The 19,647-nt window shown below is 43.0% G+C and overlaps 2 protein-coding genes across 12 annotated transcripts in view; both read right to left on the bottom strand.

Annotated features, from left to right (window-relative positions):
• LOC110509345 (nuclear pore complex protein Nup214) overlaps positions 1–9,535 on the bottom strand; it is a 65,818-nt gene extending 56,283 nt beyond the window's left edge. For 7 of the 10 annotated variants that reach the window (XR_005040347.1, XR_005040346.1, XM_036967315.1 and 4 more), the window contains exons 1-15: positions 9,339–9,534; positions 6,939–7,134; positions 6,631–6,785; positions 6,091–6,289; positions 5,901–5,971; positions 5,716–5,779; positions 5,513–5,616; positions 5,254–5,360; positions 5,003–5,069; positions 4,334–4,460; positions 3,088–3,246; positions 2,450–2,918; positions 2,202–2,341; positions 440–522; positions 257–340 (exon numbers count right to left, since the gene is read on the bottom strand). Coding sequence is in view for 6 of the 10 variants with exons in the window: in XM_036967315.1 (XP_036823210.1) it covers positions 257–340; positions 440–522; positions 2,202–2,341; positions 2,450–2,918; positions 3,088–3,246; positions 4,334–4,460; positions 5,003–5,069; positions 5,254–5,360; positions 5,513–5,616; positions 5,716–5,779; positions 5,901–5,971; positions 6,091–6,289; positions 6,631–6,785; positions 6,939–7,134; positions 9,339–9,380 (2,067 nt within the window). In the remaining 4 variants the exon portion in view is untranslated. Of the gene's footprint in view, positions 1–256; positions 341–439; positions 523–2,201; positions 2,342–2,449; positions 2,919–3,087; positions 3,247–4,333; positions 4,461–5,002; positions 5,070–5,253; positions 5,361–5,512; positions 5,617–5,715; positions 5,780–5,900; positions 5,972–6,090; positions 6,290–6,630; positions 6,786–6,938; positions 7,135–9,338 lie in introns of all 10 variants that reach the window. The other 3 variants (XR_005040344.1, XR_005040345.1, XM_036967310.1) reach the window with 1 other exon arrangement.
• Positions 9,536–12,316: 2,781 nt separating this feature from the next.
• Positions 12,317–19,647, bottom strand: part of LOC110509825 (nucleus accumbens-associated protein 2) — a 54,077-nt gene continuing 46,746 nt past the window's right edge. For both annotated transcript variants that reach the window (XM_036967257.1, XM_021590951.2), the window contains 2 exons: positions 19,377–19,474; positions 12,317–18,848 (listed from right to left, as the gene is read on the bottom strand). In XM_036967257.1, the coding sequence (XP_036823152.1) occupies positions 18,304–18,848; positions 19,377–19,474 (643 nt within the window). In that variant the 3' untranslated portion in view covers positions 12,317–18,303. The remainder of the gene's footprint in view (positions 18,849–19,376; positions 19,475–19,647) is intronic.

Below are 19,647 nucleotides of genomic sequence, written 5' to 3'. Positions count from 1 at the left end.
TCTTCACTATTATTCTACAATGTAGAAAATACGAAAAATGAAGAAAACCCCTTGAATGAGTAGGTGTGTCCAAACTTTTGACTGGTACTGTATATATATATATATATATATATTTTTTTTTTAAATCACAATGCCGGACACTCCTCACCTCTGTTTCATCAACAAAACAAAACAAAGACGCTGGGACGAACAGTGGTGCTGTTTCACGTGTGCAGATTACAGCTTTAAGAGAAAGACCATTAGGTTAATCTGTTACCTCCTCCAGTATTCCAGCCATGACTGGGTCCGAGTCCTTCCTCTGCTGCAGTTGCCTCTCCAGGGCCTTCACACTCAGTGCTGCCTACAGGAGGGAACACAGACAGATTTTGTCTCTACTATTATGACCAGTACTACAATAAATGGATTGGCCTAATACCTGAGAAGGCTGATGATTTAATACCTGTGGAGTGGGTGCACTTGTCTGGGTGGCTGGGGCAGGTTTCTGTGCAACCATGGGGGGTGTACTGGTTTGGACTGGGCGAACTGGGGATGAGACAGAAAAGATAAAGGATCACAAACCAAACTACAACATGACTGAATACAAACAGTGTAGCTATTCCTTCCGCAAGGCAATCAAACAAGCTACGCGTCAGTATAGAGACAAAGTAAAGTCACTATTCAACGGCTCAGACATGAGAGGTATGTGGCAGGGTCTACAGTCAATCACGGACTACAAAAGAAAACCAACCCCGTCGCCGACCACGATGTCTTGCTCCCTGCAGACTAAACAACTTTTTTGCTCGCTTTGAAGACAATACAGTGCCACTGACACGGCCCGCTACCAAAACAAGCGGTCTCTCCTTCCCTGCAGCCAACGCGAGTAAAACCCTCGAAGGCTGCAGGCCCAGACGGCTTCAAGAGGGCCACCATTGTTCCTGTTCCCAAGAAAGCTAAGGTAACTGAGCTAAATGACTACAGCCCCGTAGTACTCACTTCCATCACCATGAAGTGCTTTGAGAGACGAGTCAAGGACCATATCACCCCCACCCTACCCACTCCAATCTGCTTACCACCCCAATACGTCCACAGACAATGCAATCGCAATCACGCTGCCCTAACCCATCTGGACAAGAGGAATATCTATGTAAGAATGCTGTTCCTCGACTATAGCTCAGCATTTAACACCATAGTACCCTCCAAACTCGTCATTGAGCTCGAGACCCTGGGTCTCGACCCCGCCCTGTGCAACTGGGTCCAGGACTTCCTGACGGGCCGCCACCAGGTGGTGAGGGTAGGTAACAACATCTCCACCCCGCTGATCCTCAACACTGGGGCCCCACAAGGGTGCGTTCTCAGCCCTCTCCTGTACTCCCTGTTCACCCACGACTCCGTGGCCATGCACGTCTCCAACTCAATCATCAAGTTTGCAGACGACACTATAGTGGTAGGCTTGATTACCAAAAACAACGAGACGGCCTACAGGGAGGAGGTGAGGGCCCTCGGAGTGTGGTCAGGAAAATAGGAAAATAACCTCACACTCAATGTAAACAAAACAAAGGAGATGATCGTGGACTTCAGGAAACAGCAGAGGGAGCATCCCCCTATCCACATCGACGGGACAGTAGTGGAGAGGGTAGTAAGTTAAGTTCCTCGGCGTACACATCACGGACAAACTGAAATGGTCCACCCACACAGACAGCATGGTGAAGAAGGCGCAACAGCACCTCTTCAACCTCAGGAGGCTGAAGAAATTTGGCTTGTCACCAAAAACACTCAAACTTCTACAGATGCACAATCGAGAGCATCCTGTCGGGCTGTATCGCCGCCTGGTACGGCAACTGCTCCGCCCATAACCGTAAGGCTCTCCAGAGGGTAGTGTGGTCTGCACAACGCATCACCGGGGGCAAACTACCTGCCCTCCAGGACGACAACCACCCGAGCCCCTGCTACATATTCTTATTAATTCCTTTACACTTGTGTGTGTATAAGGTAGTTGTGAAATTGTTAGGTTAGATTACTTGTTAGATATTACTGCATGGTCACAACTAGAAGCACAAGCATTTCGTTACACTCGCATTAACATTTGCTTGTGTATGTGACAAATAACATTTGATTTGACAAATATGCTAATGTTGGTATACAAATTAAAATTGTATTATTTTATCAAAGCCATTCATATAAATATGTATGAATAATGCTGTAAAGCTCATCATTCTCCTTACCTGGCATGGTTGTGGGCCTGGTGACAATGGGCAGCGGGGCGGGCTGGCTGGTGGGCTCAAAGAATGCAGGTTTGGGGGTGAAGGAGAAGGGTAGGGAGGCTGGAACTGCAGCTGGAGCAGGGGTCTCCACTGCCAGGAACCTGAGGAACAGAAACATAAATATATCTAGCCAAGTCAGCCAGCTCGCATCTAAGACATATGTGAACACAGTAAGTTATTCAGCAAGTTATATCAAACTCTCCTCTCACCTGTCACTGAGGTTCATCTTCACAGCGGGAGTGGCTGGCTCGGGGGTACCTCGGAAAACCGTGATAGGGGAGGCGGTGGCCAGGCGCTGGGGGGTGGGCGTCGGAGTGGGGGAGGGTTCTGGAGTAGTTTCCACCACTGGAGGCTTGGGGGCACTGAAGGAGAAGGAGGAGGCTGCGGCAGGGGTATCAGTCAGAGGCTTGGAGGCGAAGGAGAAGCCAGCGGAGGTGCCCGAAGCTGGGGCCGCGCTGAAGGCCGTGTAGCCCCCGAGGGACAAGGCGGGAGGAGCAGTGGAGGAGGAAGTGGGCATGGAGAATGAGAAGCCGGATGAGGAGACTGGAGCTGGGGCTGTGGTGGTGAACAGGGAGGCAGGGGGAGTCTGTGTGGGGGACGAGGGGGGGCGGAGAGGAGGGAACGACCCCAGGGTTGATGCGAGAGGGGTTGGGTAAGGGGGCGGGGGGGCTGCAGAACCTGCAAAGCAGAGGAGAGCGCTGCTTTTAGTGGGCCATATCACAACACTATTATAAGTACTCCACAGTATGTTAGTAGTATAGGTATAGCAAGTATCATAAGACAAATGTCTCCAGTGAGACAGAAAATAAATACAACTATTTATAAATTTGAAAAATTTCCTCCAGACCCGCAGGGGGCAGTCTCTCTCCGTCCAGAGCCAGGTTGGTGGGGGCAGCGACCAGCTGCTTGGCCCCAGGGTTAAGGTTGAGCAGTGAAAAGGGGCACAATACTCCGTCTGTAGACAGAAGCAGCAGAGTGGGCACCGGGGGAAGAGTCTTCTCATCAGCTGTAACGACAGTTGAGGTGATAGATATGTTAGAGGGCCAACGAGAAGCGCAGTACAACTATGGGTAGTCAGAGAGAAACACACAGGCATAAACACACAGACTTCAATACAAAAGCAAACCCACAGCCATTGAAAGGCACACCAACACCCACATGGTCAAACACACTAAAGCTCTTGAGGCAGATGTACACCCACACATACACAAAGCTGAGATAAGTACAAGGACAGAGCATAGGAAGGGCTATATTTCTGTGTGAATTAAGAGACCTTAAGGTCTTAATAAGAAACAAAGCCCGAGCACCATCACTAAGGCCAGTGTGATGAGACAAATAATGAGTGTGCCTGAGACTGCTCTCTATAGAGAAAACAAAAGTTTGGAAAGCTCAAGGTAAACCTCATCAACATTCTCAGATATGCTTGTCTGGCTATGCTGTTTGTTGTAATTTCATTTGTCTGAGTCATTCTAATGAGCGTGGGCCTCACCATCTCTCCCTTGCTCTTTCTCTCCAATAGAGCTGAGGTCTCACTTGGGTTTGATCAGAGTACAATCATTTCAAAATGCTGCACAAACTGATTTGTTTTGCTGGTGGAGTCCTTTTGAGTGGGTAGCCCAGACAGCAACATCAGCGGTGCTATGTGACTGTCTGACTGCCTTAAACAGTAGATTCTGAGACAGTAGCTTATCACTTTTCATCTCACAGCTGCCCCAAAAAAACACTGCGCCAACCAGCGTTGCCTACCAACTGCTACTGAGGAGATGAACGTTGCACAGTGTATTACAAAAAGTTTAACTATGCATCTAATTGAAGTGCAACATTCACTGATCCTGCCATGGTTGACCAACATATCAGCTGATTCCAAATGGTTCACCATCTTATTTTGCTTGAAGCTTCCAGTGTAGTCTACATTCTCAGATCTGGGCGAACTGGACTGGTAACAATATGGCAGGTTGGCAGAAGTGCCTGTCAAATAGCTTACTTTAAACATTTACAAATCCTAATGCAGGCCAAGGATCAAGTGACCAGTTTGGAATGGGGTCATAGAAGAATGTGGAAAGTTGGAAGAAGAGAGAGCAGCAACCACTCACTGATGTGGATCTCCTGCTGGCTGGTGTAGACGATGGCCAGGCCCAAAGGCAGCGTGTCGTCGTTATTCTGTGAAACGGGCAGCTCTCCCCTACTGGCGTCCTCCAGCAGCCACAGCTCCCAGTTGGACTGAACAACACCACAACAGCACATGCAGAGGTTACATAACATAGACACTCAGTTGCTCACTTGATCAACATCAGTTGGCCTTTGGGAAGGGAAAGGCGATACCTAGTCAGTTGCAAAACAGAATGTATTAAACCGAAACGTGTCTTGCGCATTTAACCCAACCCCTCTTAATCAGATAGGTGCAGGGGGTATTTTAACCGACGTCCAAGTCATTGCGCCCGGGGAGTAGTTGTTGTTTGGGGTTAACGGCCTTGCTCAAGGGCAGAACGGCAGATATTTCCACCTTGCCAGCTTGGGGATTCGAACCAGCAACTTTTCGGTTATGTCCTAACGCTCTTAGCCGCTAGGCTACATGCCACCCAGGCTTTGCTACTCTATAATAATTTATCAGAAGATGCTGAGGTGATGTTTGCTTGTGGGAGGTACCTAATGGATCTATGTGGTGCACAAAGACATCTGAAGTTGAGAAATCCACATTGACCTGCTACAGTTTCTAAGACCTAAGGTGAGAATCAAACCAATAGCGGGTCCCCAAATATTACCTTATCTTCTTGCTTGGCGATGACACTGACTTCAATGGAGGCTGCCGAGGCGGCAAGAACAACATCCCTGAAAGAAGGAGAAACAACGAGTATATGTGATTAACCAACCTCACGGTTGTTCATCAAAACAGAACAGAGCTTATACCAACTGAGTACGCATACAAAAGCCACTTTCTACAAACAAGAGCTTTTTAGCTTTTGCAGTGTTCTGTACACAGGCAGGGCAGAATACAGAGTGGGCAGCGTCTCACCAGTCCTCTATGTGGCTGAGGAAGTAGTGCAGCTGTCTCTCTGTGCAGGTGCCGTAGACGGGGTCATTGAAGTTCAGGTACCTCTCCTCCCTCTTCTCGGTCTTTGTCTGTCAGATCAACATGTTAATTGTCAAAATGTCACAATCAGGAAGGAAAACATTTGTCACTGCGTGAAATGAACCTTGTAATATTATAACAATTAAACACTGCAAAATGTTCTAATCATTCCGCTGTACGACAGAGCAGCGGTACTACTCACAGGGAGGGAGATCACCACCAGTTCAGGGGGTGTTTCTGGACAGCCATCGGCTGCTGCATACACCACGGCAAACACAAACGTACTCAGCCACTGCACATCAAGTACTGACAGAGAAAGGACAACACAAATAAAACATGTGAGATTCGGGTTATTTGGCTAATAGGTTTATTGCTTCAGGCCAGCGGGATCTGTGTCCAGTTTACCTTTGACAGGGTTGTCGGAGCTGTAGAAGCTTGGGCAAGGGATCACTTTCTTCTCCTGAAGCCCCTGTTCAGGAGAGCAGAGTCAGAGTCACACCAGGGCATATACTACATCATACACACGGCACAGGAATAATGAGTGTGTCTACAATTACTGTACTATGCTGGAGTTGATGGGTCAGACTTACTGGAGTGTACTGATTGACTGTCGCATTCATTTTTCCTGCTGCCACTTGCTTTCCTTTGGGACTCCAGCATACTGTATGAAGAGAGAGGATGACAGAAATAGTGAGCAAAACTGTATAAATGATAATCACATAAAAATGTAAATAATTTCAGCATGTAATCTTTAAAGTGATGACACACTGTCACACTCACCACAGGTGATTCCTTCGGTGGCGGGGAGCTGGGCCTGCACTGTGACGCTGTCTGTGACCTCAAGCACCATCATGCTGCCGTCAGACAGACAGGTGGCCAGCATGGACGCCTGCACCGGGTTCCATTTGAGGTCCTGCACAATTATGCCCAGGCCGACTCCAGGTCGCAGAGTCACAAACGGCAACTTCTGTTGTCGGGCCTGGAGAAAGGGGACAGCCATAGAAGTGAGGGGATTAAGTGTGTGGGGAAATACGGAATTGAAGAAGTGGGGGTGACTAGTCTTATTGTGCTTGTGGCTGATATCAAAGCTTGGACTCTGAACTCTGTTTCACCATGACGAAACCGTATCACTTCACCCTGAAAAAAAGTGGTTTTCTAACACTGTCCCCCAAAGATGGACATATTGCCTCTCAAAAAAGCAGGCCATAACAGATTCCAATGAAAAATGAAGAGAACACACATATTGCAGCAGATACTAGAACATAAAGCGATTCATCTGCTCCATTAGCAGGTGGGGGTTGTTATGAGTCAGTTAATCACCTTGTTGATGAAGGTACGGACGTCGTAGAAGTCCAATGACAGGCCAGACTCCTCTGACATGCCGCTGACTGACAGGGTGAGCTCATCACTGCTGAGGCCCAGGTTGTGCACAGGCAACTCCACAGCAACATCAGCCAAGGCTGCTATCCCCTCAACTAAGGGAGAGAGAAAGGGGATAACAGAGAGAAGGGAGTAAGATGTAGAGAAAAAGGTAGAAATCAAGTCAATTTGGCCAAGGCAAGCCATTAACAGTCTTCGCTTAGCAAAAACTGTACAAGATGGAATGACCAATTTAAGGACATTCTTACTTATTTCATTGGAGTTCCCATCAACTTTGTCTGCAGCTAGGATGTCCCGCGTGCGGTACACCTTGATCTTTTTGTCTAGTCCGACAAATGTCAGTCCGAATTTGTTTGAGATGGCAAGTAGACTTGATCTATCCTTTGGCAGGTCATCAGGTGAATCAAATACTCTGGTTTTCTTCATTTGCCGGAACTGAAAATCCTGCATAAAATAATAATAAAATACTTAATGACCGTGATAGCACTGAAAGTCTTGTACTGTAGGCTACTGGTTTAAGACCTGTAAAGAACATTGTCTATGTTAATAAACATATATTGTTGATAGGATGAGTTAGATATGTAAATGAGTCAAAAGGGTAGTTAGTGGTGCTTTATTATAGTACTACTACCACCAATGTTGGGATAGCTAGTAGCTGAATAAATGCCTTCTGGGCAAAAATGCTCCTATTAATAGCAAAAACAAAAAACAAGATTCAGAGCACAACATTCATGAATGGTTATCGCTAGAGTAGCAGTTTTAACAGGTACATTTAAAGGAAAGGTCATCAGTAGTAGGTAACGTTTTATTTGACACCCACCATTATAATATTATGATAGTTATAACCATGTCATATCAGCAGACATAACACTGCCCTGACCCATATATGTACACCTGTTGTGACAAACTACCATTCAAAAGTTGTGTCACTTAGAAATGTCCTTGTTTTTGAAAGAAAAGCACATTTTTTGTCCATTAAATAACATCAAATTGATCAGAAATACAGAGTAGACATTGTTAATGTTGTAAATGACTATTGTAGCTGGAAATGGCTTGTTGTTTTATGTAATATCTACATAGCGGCAGGGTAGCCTAGTGGTTAGAGCGTTGGACTAGTAACCGGAAGGTTGTGAGTTCAAACCCTGACAAGGTACAAATCTGTCGTTCTGCCCCTGAACAGGCAGTTAACCCACTGTTCCCAGGCCGTCATTGAAAATAAGAATTTGTTCTTAACTGACTTGCCTGGTTAAATAAAGGTAAAATAAAAAATTAAAAAAAAATAGCCGTACAGAGGCAACCATCACTCCTGTGTTCCAATGGCACATTGTGTTAGCTAATCCAAATTTATCATTTTAAAAGGCTAATTGATCGTTAGAAAACCCTTTTGCAATTATGTTAGCACAGCTGAAAACTGTTGTACTGATTAAAGCAGCAATAAAACTGTCCTTTAGACTAGTTGAGTATCTGGAGCATCAACATCTGTGGGTTCGATTACAGGCTCAAAATGGCCATAAACAAAGATCTTTCTTCTGAAACTCGTCAGTCTATTCATGTTCTGAGAATTGAAGGCTATTCCATGCGAGAAATTGCCAAGAAACTGAAGATCTCGTGAAAAGCTGTATACTACTCCCTTCACAGAACAGCGCAAACTGGCTCAAACCAGAATAGAATGAGGAGTGGGAGGCCCCGGTGCACAAATGAAGAGAAGTACATTAGAGTGTCTAGTTTGAGAAACAGACGCATCACAAGTCCTCAACTGGCAGCTTCATTAAATAGTACCCTCAAAAACCAGTCTCAACGTCCACAGTGAAGAGGCTGACTCCGGGATGCTGGCCTTCTAGGCAGAGTTCCTCTGTCCAGTGTCTGTTCTTTTGCCCATCTTAAATCTTTGATTTTTATTTGCCAGTCTGAGATATGGCATTTTCTTTACCACTCTGCCTAGAAGGCCAAGATTATTTATCCATAAAGATGAAGTGGGTGAAGAACAAACCCATCTTTACATTGTTTAAGATAGAACTGAAACGATATTTTGAAATGGTCAGTAAATGTCAAAACAAAAAGTACATAAAATAAAACTGACAAATTGAAAATGTATTTAGACATGTAATACCCCTGTCTATGTAGCTAGGTTTATGCACCCTTGTCTGTATATTTCTGTTTTTGTATGTGTGCTATTGTTCATAAAAAAAAAAAATGTATATAACAAATAAACGTACAGTAGTTAGTAGCTAACTAACGTTACTTACTAAATTACAGCTTAAGGTCAATGTTAGACACCCTATTGTACACAGCTAGCTAGGTAACGTTATCTATCAAATGTTAATCTATAAAGTTACATTGCTTTTATGGAGACATATTGATGTTCGTGATGTTGTTAGCTACCTAGCGGAGTCTGGTTTAGCTAGTCATCTTTCACTAAAGTACATGCAAGCTTCTAACGTTAGCCAGTAACATTGTGGGGATTTTGCAGTAAGGAATAGCCCGTACAGTACTTCAGTTGGAAGGTTATCCCCAGGCCGACACTAAAACGAGTTAACCCGTCTATGTTGCCTTTAGCTAACGTTATCCAGCTAGCTAACAAAGCACTTGCTGCGCAAGTAAGCTATTGCCGCAACCTGAACATAGCAAGCTACACTACGTATGCCTACCTTCATTTCCCTTTCGGGAGGAGAGTCCGGGTCGTCACTCATGTTGAAATAACAGCAGGTATAATTGTTTTGGATACAGCCGAACTCTAAGAAATATACACGGGTTAACTTTTCGTTTCCACATGAAACGAAATCATACCGCGCTCGAATTTAGCGAAATCCAATACGGAAGTGACACTAGCATTATTCACGAAGGTATTATGCCGCGTTCATGTATTAGTCGGAACTAGAAAACTCGGATATTTCCGATATGCTATTTGGTTGTAGTCCCACTTTCAAAGACAGAGCAAGTCAGCAATGTTGGAGTTTCCTAGTTCCAACTTGTCTTTGAACGCGGCATAATATAAGAACGGATTTTGTTTTTGTTTTTGTGATGAACAAGCTTTTATTTGTATTTTACATAGCTTAAACATACCTACTATTACATTGTTAACATTGTGTACATTGTGACTGAAATCATTTCAAATACTTTATCTGAGCTTGATTGAGTTTGACTGGCGTGAACTCCGGACTGACATTGTGTTTGTATACATTTCAGTAGGCTTACATTAAATAAGATGAGGACTGTAAGTGATTTATGGATGTGTAAGTACCTAGTGGCCCCCTTCACCCCAAATCATTCCAAAATTAATTGTGTTTTCAATGGTGTCTATGGCAACCTTATGTATTTTTTCTTGTGTGCGCTGGTGTACTTTAAGATGGGTTGATTGAGCAAAGAATTTCCCCACAGACAGAGCAGAGGTCAGGCTTACAATTTACATTTAAGTCGTTTAGCAGACGCTCTCATCCAAAGTGACTTACAGTAGTGAGTGCATACATTTTTCACAATATTTCATACTGGTCCCCGGTGGGAATCGAGAGACTCTTCTCTGCCTCGTCAGCTTGTTGTTGTTGAGGCTCCCCAGAGGATCCACAATAGTCACGTCTCTCACCCTTGCCAGCCTTCCTTCTGAGAAGCAGTCAGTCACCCGGCTGTTATAAGAACGGGGTATTCTACCAGCAGCACAAATTATGACATCACTCGTATGGTAATGAGGAATTCCTTAAAAATATAATATAATAAGCCTGAATTTCAAAACATTGCAATGTGGACAACTCATTCAAAAGATATTGAGGTTTAATCAATGGCCACTTTTATGGTGCCAACAAGAAAAGTCAATAAGTAATTTATGAAAACAATAAAACAATATATGGTTAACTTTTGGGGGGGAATACAATATTGGAATGCAGAGACAACTTTTCTACCTGCCTCAGCTAAAGTGGGTTGGGAAATACTCTGTAGGGTCTCTACACGAACAAAATATGTTTCGTTTTGGAGGGGGACTGTGTCCCACCGCCTGCTGAGGGTTTTCACTCCACCCCCTCCGTAGCCCCCTATGTAATACATTGTACATAGAATACATATTGGATTGTAGAGAGAAAACCTTTCTACCCGTATCATCTGAAGTCGGGTGGAAAATACTCAGTAACGTCTCTACTAACCAAATATGTGTAACTTTGGAGGGGGACTGTGTTATAGACATATGCATTTAGTCTTGAATGTTATATTAATTCCAAAATAATAAATTAATGTACTGTTATTTTGATGAATATCAGTTGGGAAGACAAAACACCATAACACTTTTTATTTTGCTTACCCTGCTCGCTTCCAGTGTGAAATAAAATGCCATTTCATTCGAGACTTTCATGCACTCTTGCCTTGCCCCAATGGAGGTACCAAATACCAATTATTAGCAGTTGATTAGTCGAGAAGTCACCTGCTTCAAAAACACAATGTAAACAATGATGGACTAACATATCCGTTAAACGAATTAGATTAATGTAATGGAAATGGCTGCAACTTTACACATATAAACCAGCCCAAGGCCAGTCTTGACATGAACCAAAAATGCATCATGTCAATCACTTGGCCTGACAAAATAAAATATTTTTGAGGCAGTATGCTAGTAAAATCAAGTTGATATATGTTTATATCACCCCAATTATGTACAGCCTTCTAACAATTTTCTTAAACCCACCTCTCCAAATTGTCATTTCTTAGAAGAAGTTATTATTACTTAGCCTTTGTATTGTCTTATTTAAAGAGCTTGGTTGTGTATGTGTGCCATTCAGAGGGTGAATGGGCAAGACAAAATATTTAAGTGCCTTTGAATAGGGTGTGGTAGTAGGTGCCAGGCACACCAGCTTGTGTCAAGAACTGCAACACTGCTGGTCAACATGGGCCAGCATCCCTGTGGATGCTTTCGACACCTTGTAAAGTCCATGTCCCAACAAATTAAGGCTGTTCTGAAGCCAAAAGGGGAGGGGGGGGGGGGGGGGGTGCAACTCAATATTAGGAAGGTGATCCTAATGTTTGGTTTACTCAGTGTATTGCATTGCAGTGAATGTAGTGGGTGGAGTAAGGAGTGACTAGCACTCTGTTAAACCCATTACCCAGCAAAAGAGACAATTTATACTGAACAAACATATAAATGCAACATGTAAAGTGTTGGTCCATGAGCTGAAATAAAATATCCCAGATATGTCCACACTGTATGCACAAAAAGCTTATTTCTCTCAAATGTTGTGCACAAATTCATTTACATCCCTGTTAGTGAGCATTTTTTCTTTGCCAAGATAATCCATCCACCTGACAGGTGTGGCATATCAAGAAGCTGATTAAACTGCATGATCATTATACAGGTTCACCTTGTGCTGGAGACAATAAAAGGACAAATAAAATAAAATTGTATTAGTCACATGCGCCGAATACAACAGACCTTACAGTGAAATTCTTAATTATGAGCCCCTAACCAATAGTGCAGTCTCTAAAATGTAAAGTTTTGTCACACAACACAATACCACAGATGTGTCAAGTTTTGAGGGAGTGCGCAATTGGCATGCTGACTGCAGGAATGTCCACCAGAGCTGTTGATTATGTGGCCTATTTAAAAAAAGAACAATGATAAACAGGGAATATAAAACAAGAAGACAGAAGATATGGTGAAGTAAGGAGTTTTATTAAAAAGCAGACTTCTCAATGTTGCATTTGAAAGAAATCAGTTACTCTTGAACTACACAAATGTCAACCTCAACTAAAACTGATGGTGGAAGGAAAAAACATAACGAGGATGGAGATTTTGTATTCTTTATGCAACATCAAAAGTGTCATCTTGTGTTTGTCTTGTATATATTATTGATGCTTGAGTTAGAAAGCGCATACACATTTTAATCATCGTCATTTAAAATATAAAGCAGTCACAGAGTTCCATTAAAACCATTTTGCCAGGTTCCAACCCTAAGGAACCCAATCTCTAAGAGATCGACAAATGTCAAGTCACTTGTCCTATAGATTTGTCAAGTAGGCTAAGTTACCCCAAAGCGCTGCTCTAGGATCAGCTTAAGCTACCCTCATCTTGAACATGACATTTAGGAGTAAAAACACAGCAGGTCCTGGATCAGTACTTAAGTGGAACTTCTATCTAAAAACAATCAGGTTCTCAATCAAATCTACAGTAGCTGAGAGAGGTGCACTGAGAACCAATAAGTTGCCTTAAGCCAGTGTTTCCCAACTCCGGTCCTCGAGTACCCCCAACAGTACATATTTTTGTTGTGGTCCTAGACAATCACAACTGATTCTACTTGTCAACTTATCATCAAACCTTTGAGAAGTTGAATCAGGTGTTTTTGTCCGGGACTAAAACAAAACGGTGTGCTGTTAGGGCTACTCGAGGACCGGAGTTGGGAAACACTGGCCCAGGTAATCCTGAGGGCTGGAGTTGGAACTGCCACGGGCCTCCACTCTGGAGTAAGTAGCTCACATGGACCAATAGCAAAGCTGGAAGCAACAAGGCAGGAATTAGCAGGAGCCCAGCTATTGACGACAGATCTCCCATAGTGCACGTGGGTCCTCCCTGTTCTGATTGTCAGCGCTCTGAGCACATGGCTTTGAAGGTTGCTCCCAGAGACTTAAGTCTGTCGTCCAACCTTCTCTCTTACATTTTTTAAATTAAATGTATTTATTCTTTATTTTAATGGCATTATGTCCAAAGACAAACAAACAAACTTAGTGCAGTTATTTTCTTAGTCTGTCCATAGGTTCACATGCACATCCATTGCAATAGTCAGTCTTCCAATTCCTCAGACTTTACTGTAGTAAGCTGGGTGGGTTTATGCTAACAGTCAATAGGTTTTGTATTGGTAGACAAAATGGACACTCATTCATGGCCGTCTGCTTTGTCAGAAGCGACCATAGCAAAGAGCTTGATATAATTTCGAAGTAAAATGTGTCAAGATCATAGACTTTAATAAGGTAGGAATAATGGGTGTCTGGGTATCAGCATGCATTACAGACATTTAACAAAAAGCCTGTTGTTACTGAGGCTGACCCTATTTCAACATGTCGAAAATCCATATGAAAGGACTTGTAGTTACTGTATTTTAGAACCTCTCCTTTCAGGACTAAAAGCCAAACCAGGGGTACTGAGTTAGAGCTGTGTAGAAGTGTGTACTGTAGGAATTGGGTAACCATATGCCACACAAAGCAGTTGGTTATGGGGAACACTTAACAGCTCAGATTTCTGTGTGCAGACTGTTCACATTGCATTGCCAAATGGTGGATTTACACACCCACTCAGCACAATCCCATATTCTATCCTACTCATTGAATTCATAGGTTTTGTTGGACAAGCTGGACCAAAATGCAATGTCAGATTATCGCTGATTTCTGGTAGTCAATAGGCCTCTATTTGAAGAAATAGCAAAGTGCTACACTAACGTAAACATTGTAAATTATAGCATTGTATTATGTTACATATGGGACAGAACTTTATTTCTTCAGCCACCACAAAAAGAGCTCATTCTCTTTCGGTTAGCCACAACATTCTCTGAGCTTCACTCAGTTTTCTAGTGCAACATCATTTCATTTCCAACTTCACCCCCACAAAAAGACGTTAGGGCGAGAGCTAAGAGTACAGTTTGTGAGGGTGTTTTTTGGGGGCTTGGAAAGAATCAGGTACATAAGATGCAGAAAGGCAGGCAGGAAGCGGATCAGATATAAACAAGTTGAAGCATTAAAAAAGGTAAATAAACAAAGAGAATGTACATAAGGGCTCCTATGGGTGAAAGTCTGTACTACTGTAGCCTTCTCCATGGGCCATCTGAAGCTTTTCCAGTCTTTGTGGACATTTATGGTGATAACTGTTTGAGTGTGTGATATATCTTGCAGATTTATCAAGTTCACATGTTATCCAGATGGTTTTGAAATAACAAAGTGACACCAATAACTAAATAACCTGCCACTCAAGCAGTATAGACCACTACTGACAAGTCATGGAGTAAACCTGGTTGTTATACGATCCAGTAGCATGAAACTAACAAAGGTTTCTAATATATGTGATAATATGTCACTATTGTAGTCTGTCAGATTCTCTAGACCTATACAAGCAGTTCCATGCAAAATGTCACAGTATTGTTTTTCTCGAGTTTACACATGTTTTGCTGAGATTTAGGAAGGCAAATGGTTCGGGGCATAAGTCCAAAGTCATTATTAATATTTGCTTACAAGAACACAGTTCTTAAAGCCTTAGGGGTTATTTTCCAAGAAAAAGCAAGACACCTGCATCCTAACCTCACCTGCCAATGTATTCTGAGAAAACAGAGCCTATTTCCCGTCAGCATCATTTACCTTAGCATTCAGAACTGTACATAAAACTCTCCATTATGTCATTAGGACTCTAAAGCTAGTTTCTGTATTTGTTGATGTCCCAATGCAAACAGATGGTGACTAAGCACAACACTCTCTCCCCCTGCAGTCTCAATTAAGGCACTGATCCCCGCCCCTTCTTCAGAACAGGAAAACTCACCTCCCTAATGACAGTATTTTACTGGAAAGCCATTTCACTTCCCCTTAGAGCCAGTAGTGGTTGCACATGCAAATTGACCAAAGGAGTCGATTTGCAGTTATTACCTCTATATTACAGGTTTGGTTTACAGTCTATCTTTCCTATCTTATTAGTGATTTGCAACAACAGGTTTACTTATAGATGAATAGAGATTGAGAACAAGGAAGATAATTGGTTTCTTGTCGGGATGTGGATAGAATAAGTATATAGGCCTACAGTACAAACATTGCTAGTTTGACTGTATATTTGGAGATTTTCCACAATGGAAGACTTTCACAGTGCTACTTTATTGAAATCACACAGCAGCTCTAGTGGCCTCTAGAGGGAAAGTCAGATACCCCACCTTTGTTTTCAAAGAAGTGTCATGTTATTCCATTCTCTGGCCCACTTTTAAATGAGTACATACAACACTGTACAAGGTGCTAGAAAATAGTTATCTTGTGGTACCAAGATACTGTATTTTACTGTACAGTACTGTTCCCGTACTCTACCAAGGCTAGGTGAAGCAGTTCTACAGTTCACATTTACCCATAGTCCCACACACCCATTCACCAATCCCCCTCCCCTGCCTTATTCTCCTATGCAGGTCACATTTCTCCAAAAAATACTCTTGTAAACATTTTTGTTTTCTCATTACCTAGTGCAATTATAACCCTGTGCTCCTTATTAAAGAAACCGGACCATGTTAATGCCTCCCCAAAAGAACCATACAACAGGATCATATAGATATTCAACACAACATAACGGGCCCATTCTAAAAAATGGCACTTATAATAAAGCATTTGAATTTGACAGAGGAAATGTGATCTTGTTGTTTCGTTGTTATGAGATCCCAAGCCAATATGATAACTGCCAGCGTCTTGAATCGTGGCTTAGTGTAGGCTGTAGTCGATTTACATTGATATTCGCTTCTAAAACCAGATCAATCTTATTTTCACTTAATATAGAACAATAACATATGACAACAATTCAAAGCAAGGCTTTTCAAAAGGCTGGCCATTAAAATTATTGTCTTGGAAGTTGATTATTTAGGTTTTTGGGACCACTCCTTACCTTGTGTTTTTACCCAGGTCTTATGATCAAGTACACATTCATAAACTACAACATACCGTGTGGGTGTCTGATAGGCCTATCAATGTGTTACCCCAAGCAACTTATTCCGGTGGGTTATCGACCAACCATTTTCGTTAGAAGCTATTTATAGACTTCTTCCCTACTTTTGGCAAAAAGTAACAGAGCGAGAACAGACAAAATATATAAAAACTAAAGTGCAACAAAACTAGTAAATGTCGCTGTGCAACATTTTGTCTCTCGTCTCCCCCCTGCCGTAGAGCAACAGTCGCCGTCAGCATGACCGACCATCCAAGTCCACAAACCTCAAATCCTCCAATCGAACAAGGAGATATGGGGGCAAATTTCAGTTAGCCTACTTCTTTAGAACAGTCTAGGCATCTCCATAAGCTCCCCATCAATCTCTTCCTATAACATCTTCAAGTGCAAATGCAATAAGCCAACAGAAATGTATCATATTAGTTTCATTCAATAAATTACAAAAAACAAATAGCGGATGCAAGAAAGCTGTAGGCTGGGTGCTGTAGTCTTAGTGCTGATCCTTTCGAGCACGCCGTGACGCTAGTAAAACCGTGCTTTTCACCGGCAACTCACTTTGAAGTCCTCACTACTATGTAGTATGCTCAATTCAGCATGTCTCTAGTGCCCTCCACCCCAGATGAAAGCCAGGCCATACCCAAGTTAACAAACCTGGGTGAAACACAGGCGAAATGCATGACTCTGAAAAGAAACGCATATATAAAGGTACCTCCTTCCATATTAATGATATATCTTCAGGAAACTGCAGCTGTTGTTTCTTTTCTGTATGCATATTCATAAGTGGCTCTGTTGTTGATGTATTTTAGAATCTCTGTATTCGTTTTGCATGCAAGCTTTCTGTTAGTGCATGTTCGTGTCTCTGACATTTCCATGACTCAGTCTGTGTTACTGTGTACTATTGTAAGGGTATGCTAAGTTTGAAAGCACTGTTAATCTGATTTGTCAGAGTCTCAGATGCATCAGTACTGTATTAGAGGTTAAAATCACAAGGTGTGTGGGAAACAGTGATTGTGCGTGTGTGTATATGTATTGTATGTACGTGCGTCTATCCGTTAAAAGACACAGGCATTGCATTGACTGGCCAATCAAAGATGACGTCATCTTGTCTAAGGATGATCCATAGACAAAAAGCTCTTCGTGTTTCCAGATAATCTTTTCAATTGCGTGGAAAACCACAACCCTTAAGCAACACAAAGAGAGGTTAAAAGTTTCTTCTCTCTCTCTCTCACAACATCACATGCTATTTTTTTTTCCCAACGTGAAATTGTTCAACTGATTTGCTGTATGTTGCAACGAGATCGTATTATATCTTCCAAGAATTTGTGTGGCACTCTAAGAAGGAATATGGTAAATTGTATTAAATACACTGAGCCATGTTGCTCCTGTAGAGTACTGTATGTTTAGTCTCTCACACCCCCAGTGTAGTGTGATCTGTTTCAAGGTTACTTAGGTTATTTATAGAACCCATGCTGCTTTCCTAGAAAGAGGACTATCATTTTACAGTCTTATCTGACCCACACTCCATAGATGTACAGTAACTGTTACTGTTGTGTAGCAAGTTCTACAACTATGCAGGAAGGATAACACAACAGTGTTACTTATTTCAGTTTTAACTACAATGTGGTCTTGAAGATGAATACTAAAAATAGTCCGGAGAAAATTACCTGATGTCTCAGGTCTAAAGTAAAGTTCTTCCATGTTCAAATGAGAGATTTTTTAATTCTCGCTAAGTAATTCTGTTTGTTCCCCAGCAATGCTTGTGTCTGTTCAACATAACACATCTTGTACTCCCTGCCCTGCTAAAGAATACACCGTGTGTGTGTGTTGTACTGTAAGTTCTGAGAGCATGGCTTTTTGTACTGAGAGGTTACCTTAGGAAAGGGCGGAGGAGGAGGAGGGGTGGAAGAGGAGAGAAAGAGCGAGTGAAAGAAAGTGTGGCGGTGGATGGATCAGAGATAGACGCCAGAGGATGTTCACTGCCCGTTCATTCTCAGGTCCTCTCCTAACTCCTTCCCTTCCTGTCCTGGGGCCATGTCACCCCGCCCCCCGGCCTCGCCTCCCGGCATCAAGGCCCCCTCCAACCCAGCCTCCTCCTCCTCCTCCTCTTCCTCCTGTTCCTCCTCCCCTGCCTGGGGACCGACAATTTCTGCGTCCACTCCCTCCCCTCCAGCCTCCCCCAACCCTGGGCTGACTGTGTCCAACAGAGAGTGAGTCCTGCGTGGGTCCTTCTGCTCCGAGTACAGCCTCTGGTCCAGGGACAGGCTAGAGGGGGTCAGGGATTTAAAATCGGTTTCGAAGGGGAGCACCACCCCAGGTCCGGCGGCTCCCAGGGCCAGGCCCAGGCCCACACCAGCAGCCACCCCTACACCGGCCCGGTAGACCTCCATACCATCAGGCAGCATGGACTTGATCTTGGGCAGCCAGCGTTTGCGAACGCGCCGCGCGTTGGTGCACATGTCTGCGGCGATCACGTTCATCTCACTCTCTTTGAAGTTGGGTGCAAAGTTCTGACAGTAGACTGGAGAGAGAGAGAGAGAGAGAGAGAGAGCGACAGAGAGAAAAAGACAGAGAGAAAAAGACAGAGAGAAAGAACAAGAGACAGAGACAGAGGGAGAGAAAAAGAGAGAGAGAAACAGAAAGATACAGAGAGAGAGAGAAAGAGACAGAAAGAGTTGGAAGACATTATTTTTTTTAAATAACCCGCTGTTTTGCCTGTGTCTCAGTCTATATAAATAGTTGATCAAAACCCCCCAAAATGAATATTACAGTATGTTACAGTATGATTTTTTAAATGTTTTTTTTTTAACTGTACTCACACTTTCATAAATGCTTGTGTTTTCATAACCTAAAATTGCTAATGGCTACAGACTAGTCTGGAACATCACACTTCTTCATTCAAAGTCTCATAAACCATCTACAATAGTTTGACTCTGAAACAGTAACATCATTCAACAGAGGCTGCCATCCCCCTGAACCATTATCCTCCATTCTAAACAACCAGATATTTGACCATGTAAGATCACCGTTTGACGAACTTCAGACTCACGTTTGACAGCGTTGAGCACACGGCTGTCCAGAGGTTTCCTACTGGGGTCACTGGTGGAAGAGCGGATGCCAGTCCCACAACTGTTAGCCAGGGTGTTCCTGCAGGCACACAGAGCCAACACCAGAGGGCAGCATGAACACCACTTTCATATGAAACGTCCGCACTGCAAACCGTAGGTTTATGTTGACTTGAGAAGATAGATTCATACATATATACTAAACTTTGTGCAAGTAAGGGCATTGAAAACAAGGAATCTAAATGTAAGTTGGAT

This window comes from Oncorhynchus mykiss, chromosome Y (genome assembly GCF_013265735.2).
Source record: "Oncorhynchus mykiss isolate Arlee chromosome Y, USDA_OmykA_1.1, whole genome shotgun sequence".
In the NCBI taxonomy this organism is placed as follows: domain Eukaryota; kingdom Metazoa; phylum Chordata; class Actinopteri; order Salmoniformes; family Salmonidae; genus Oncorhynchus; species Oncorhynchus mykiss.
This window is presented reverse-complemented; position numbering and strand designations above follow the sequence as displayed.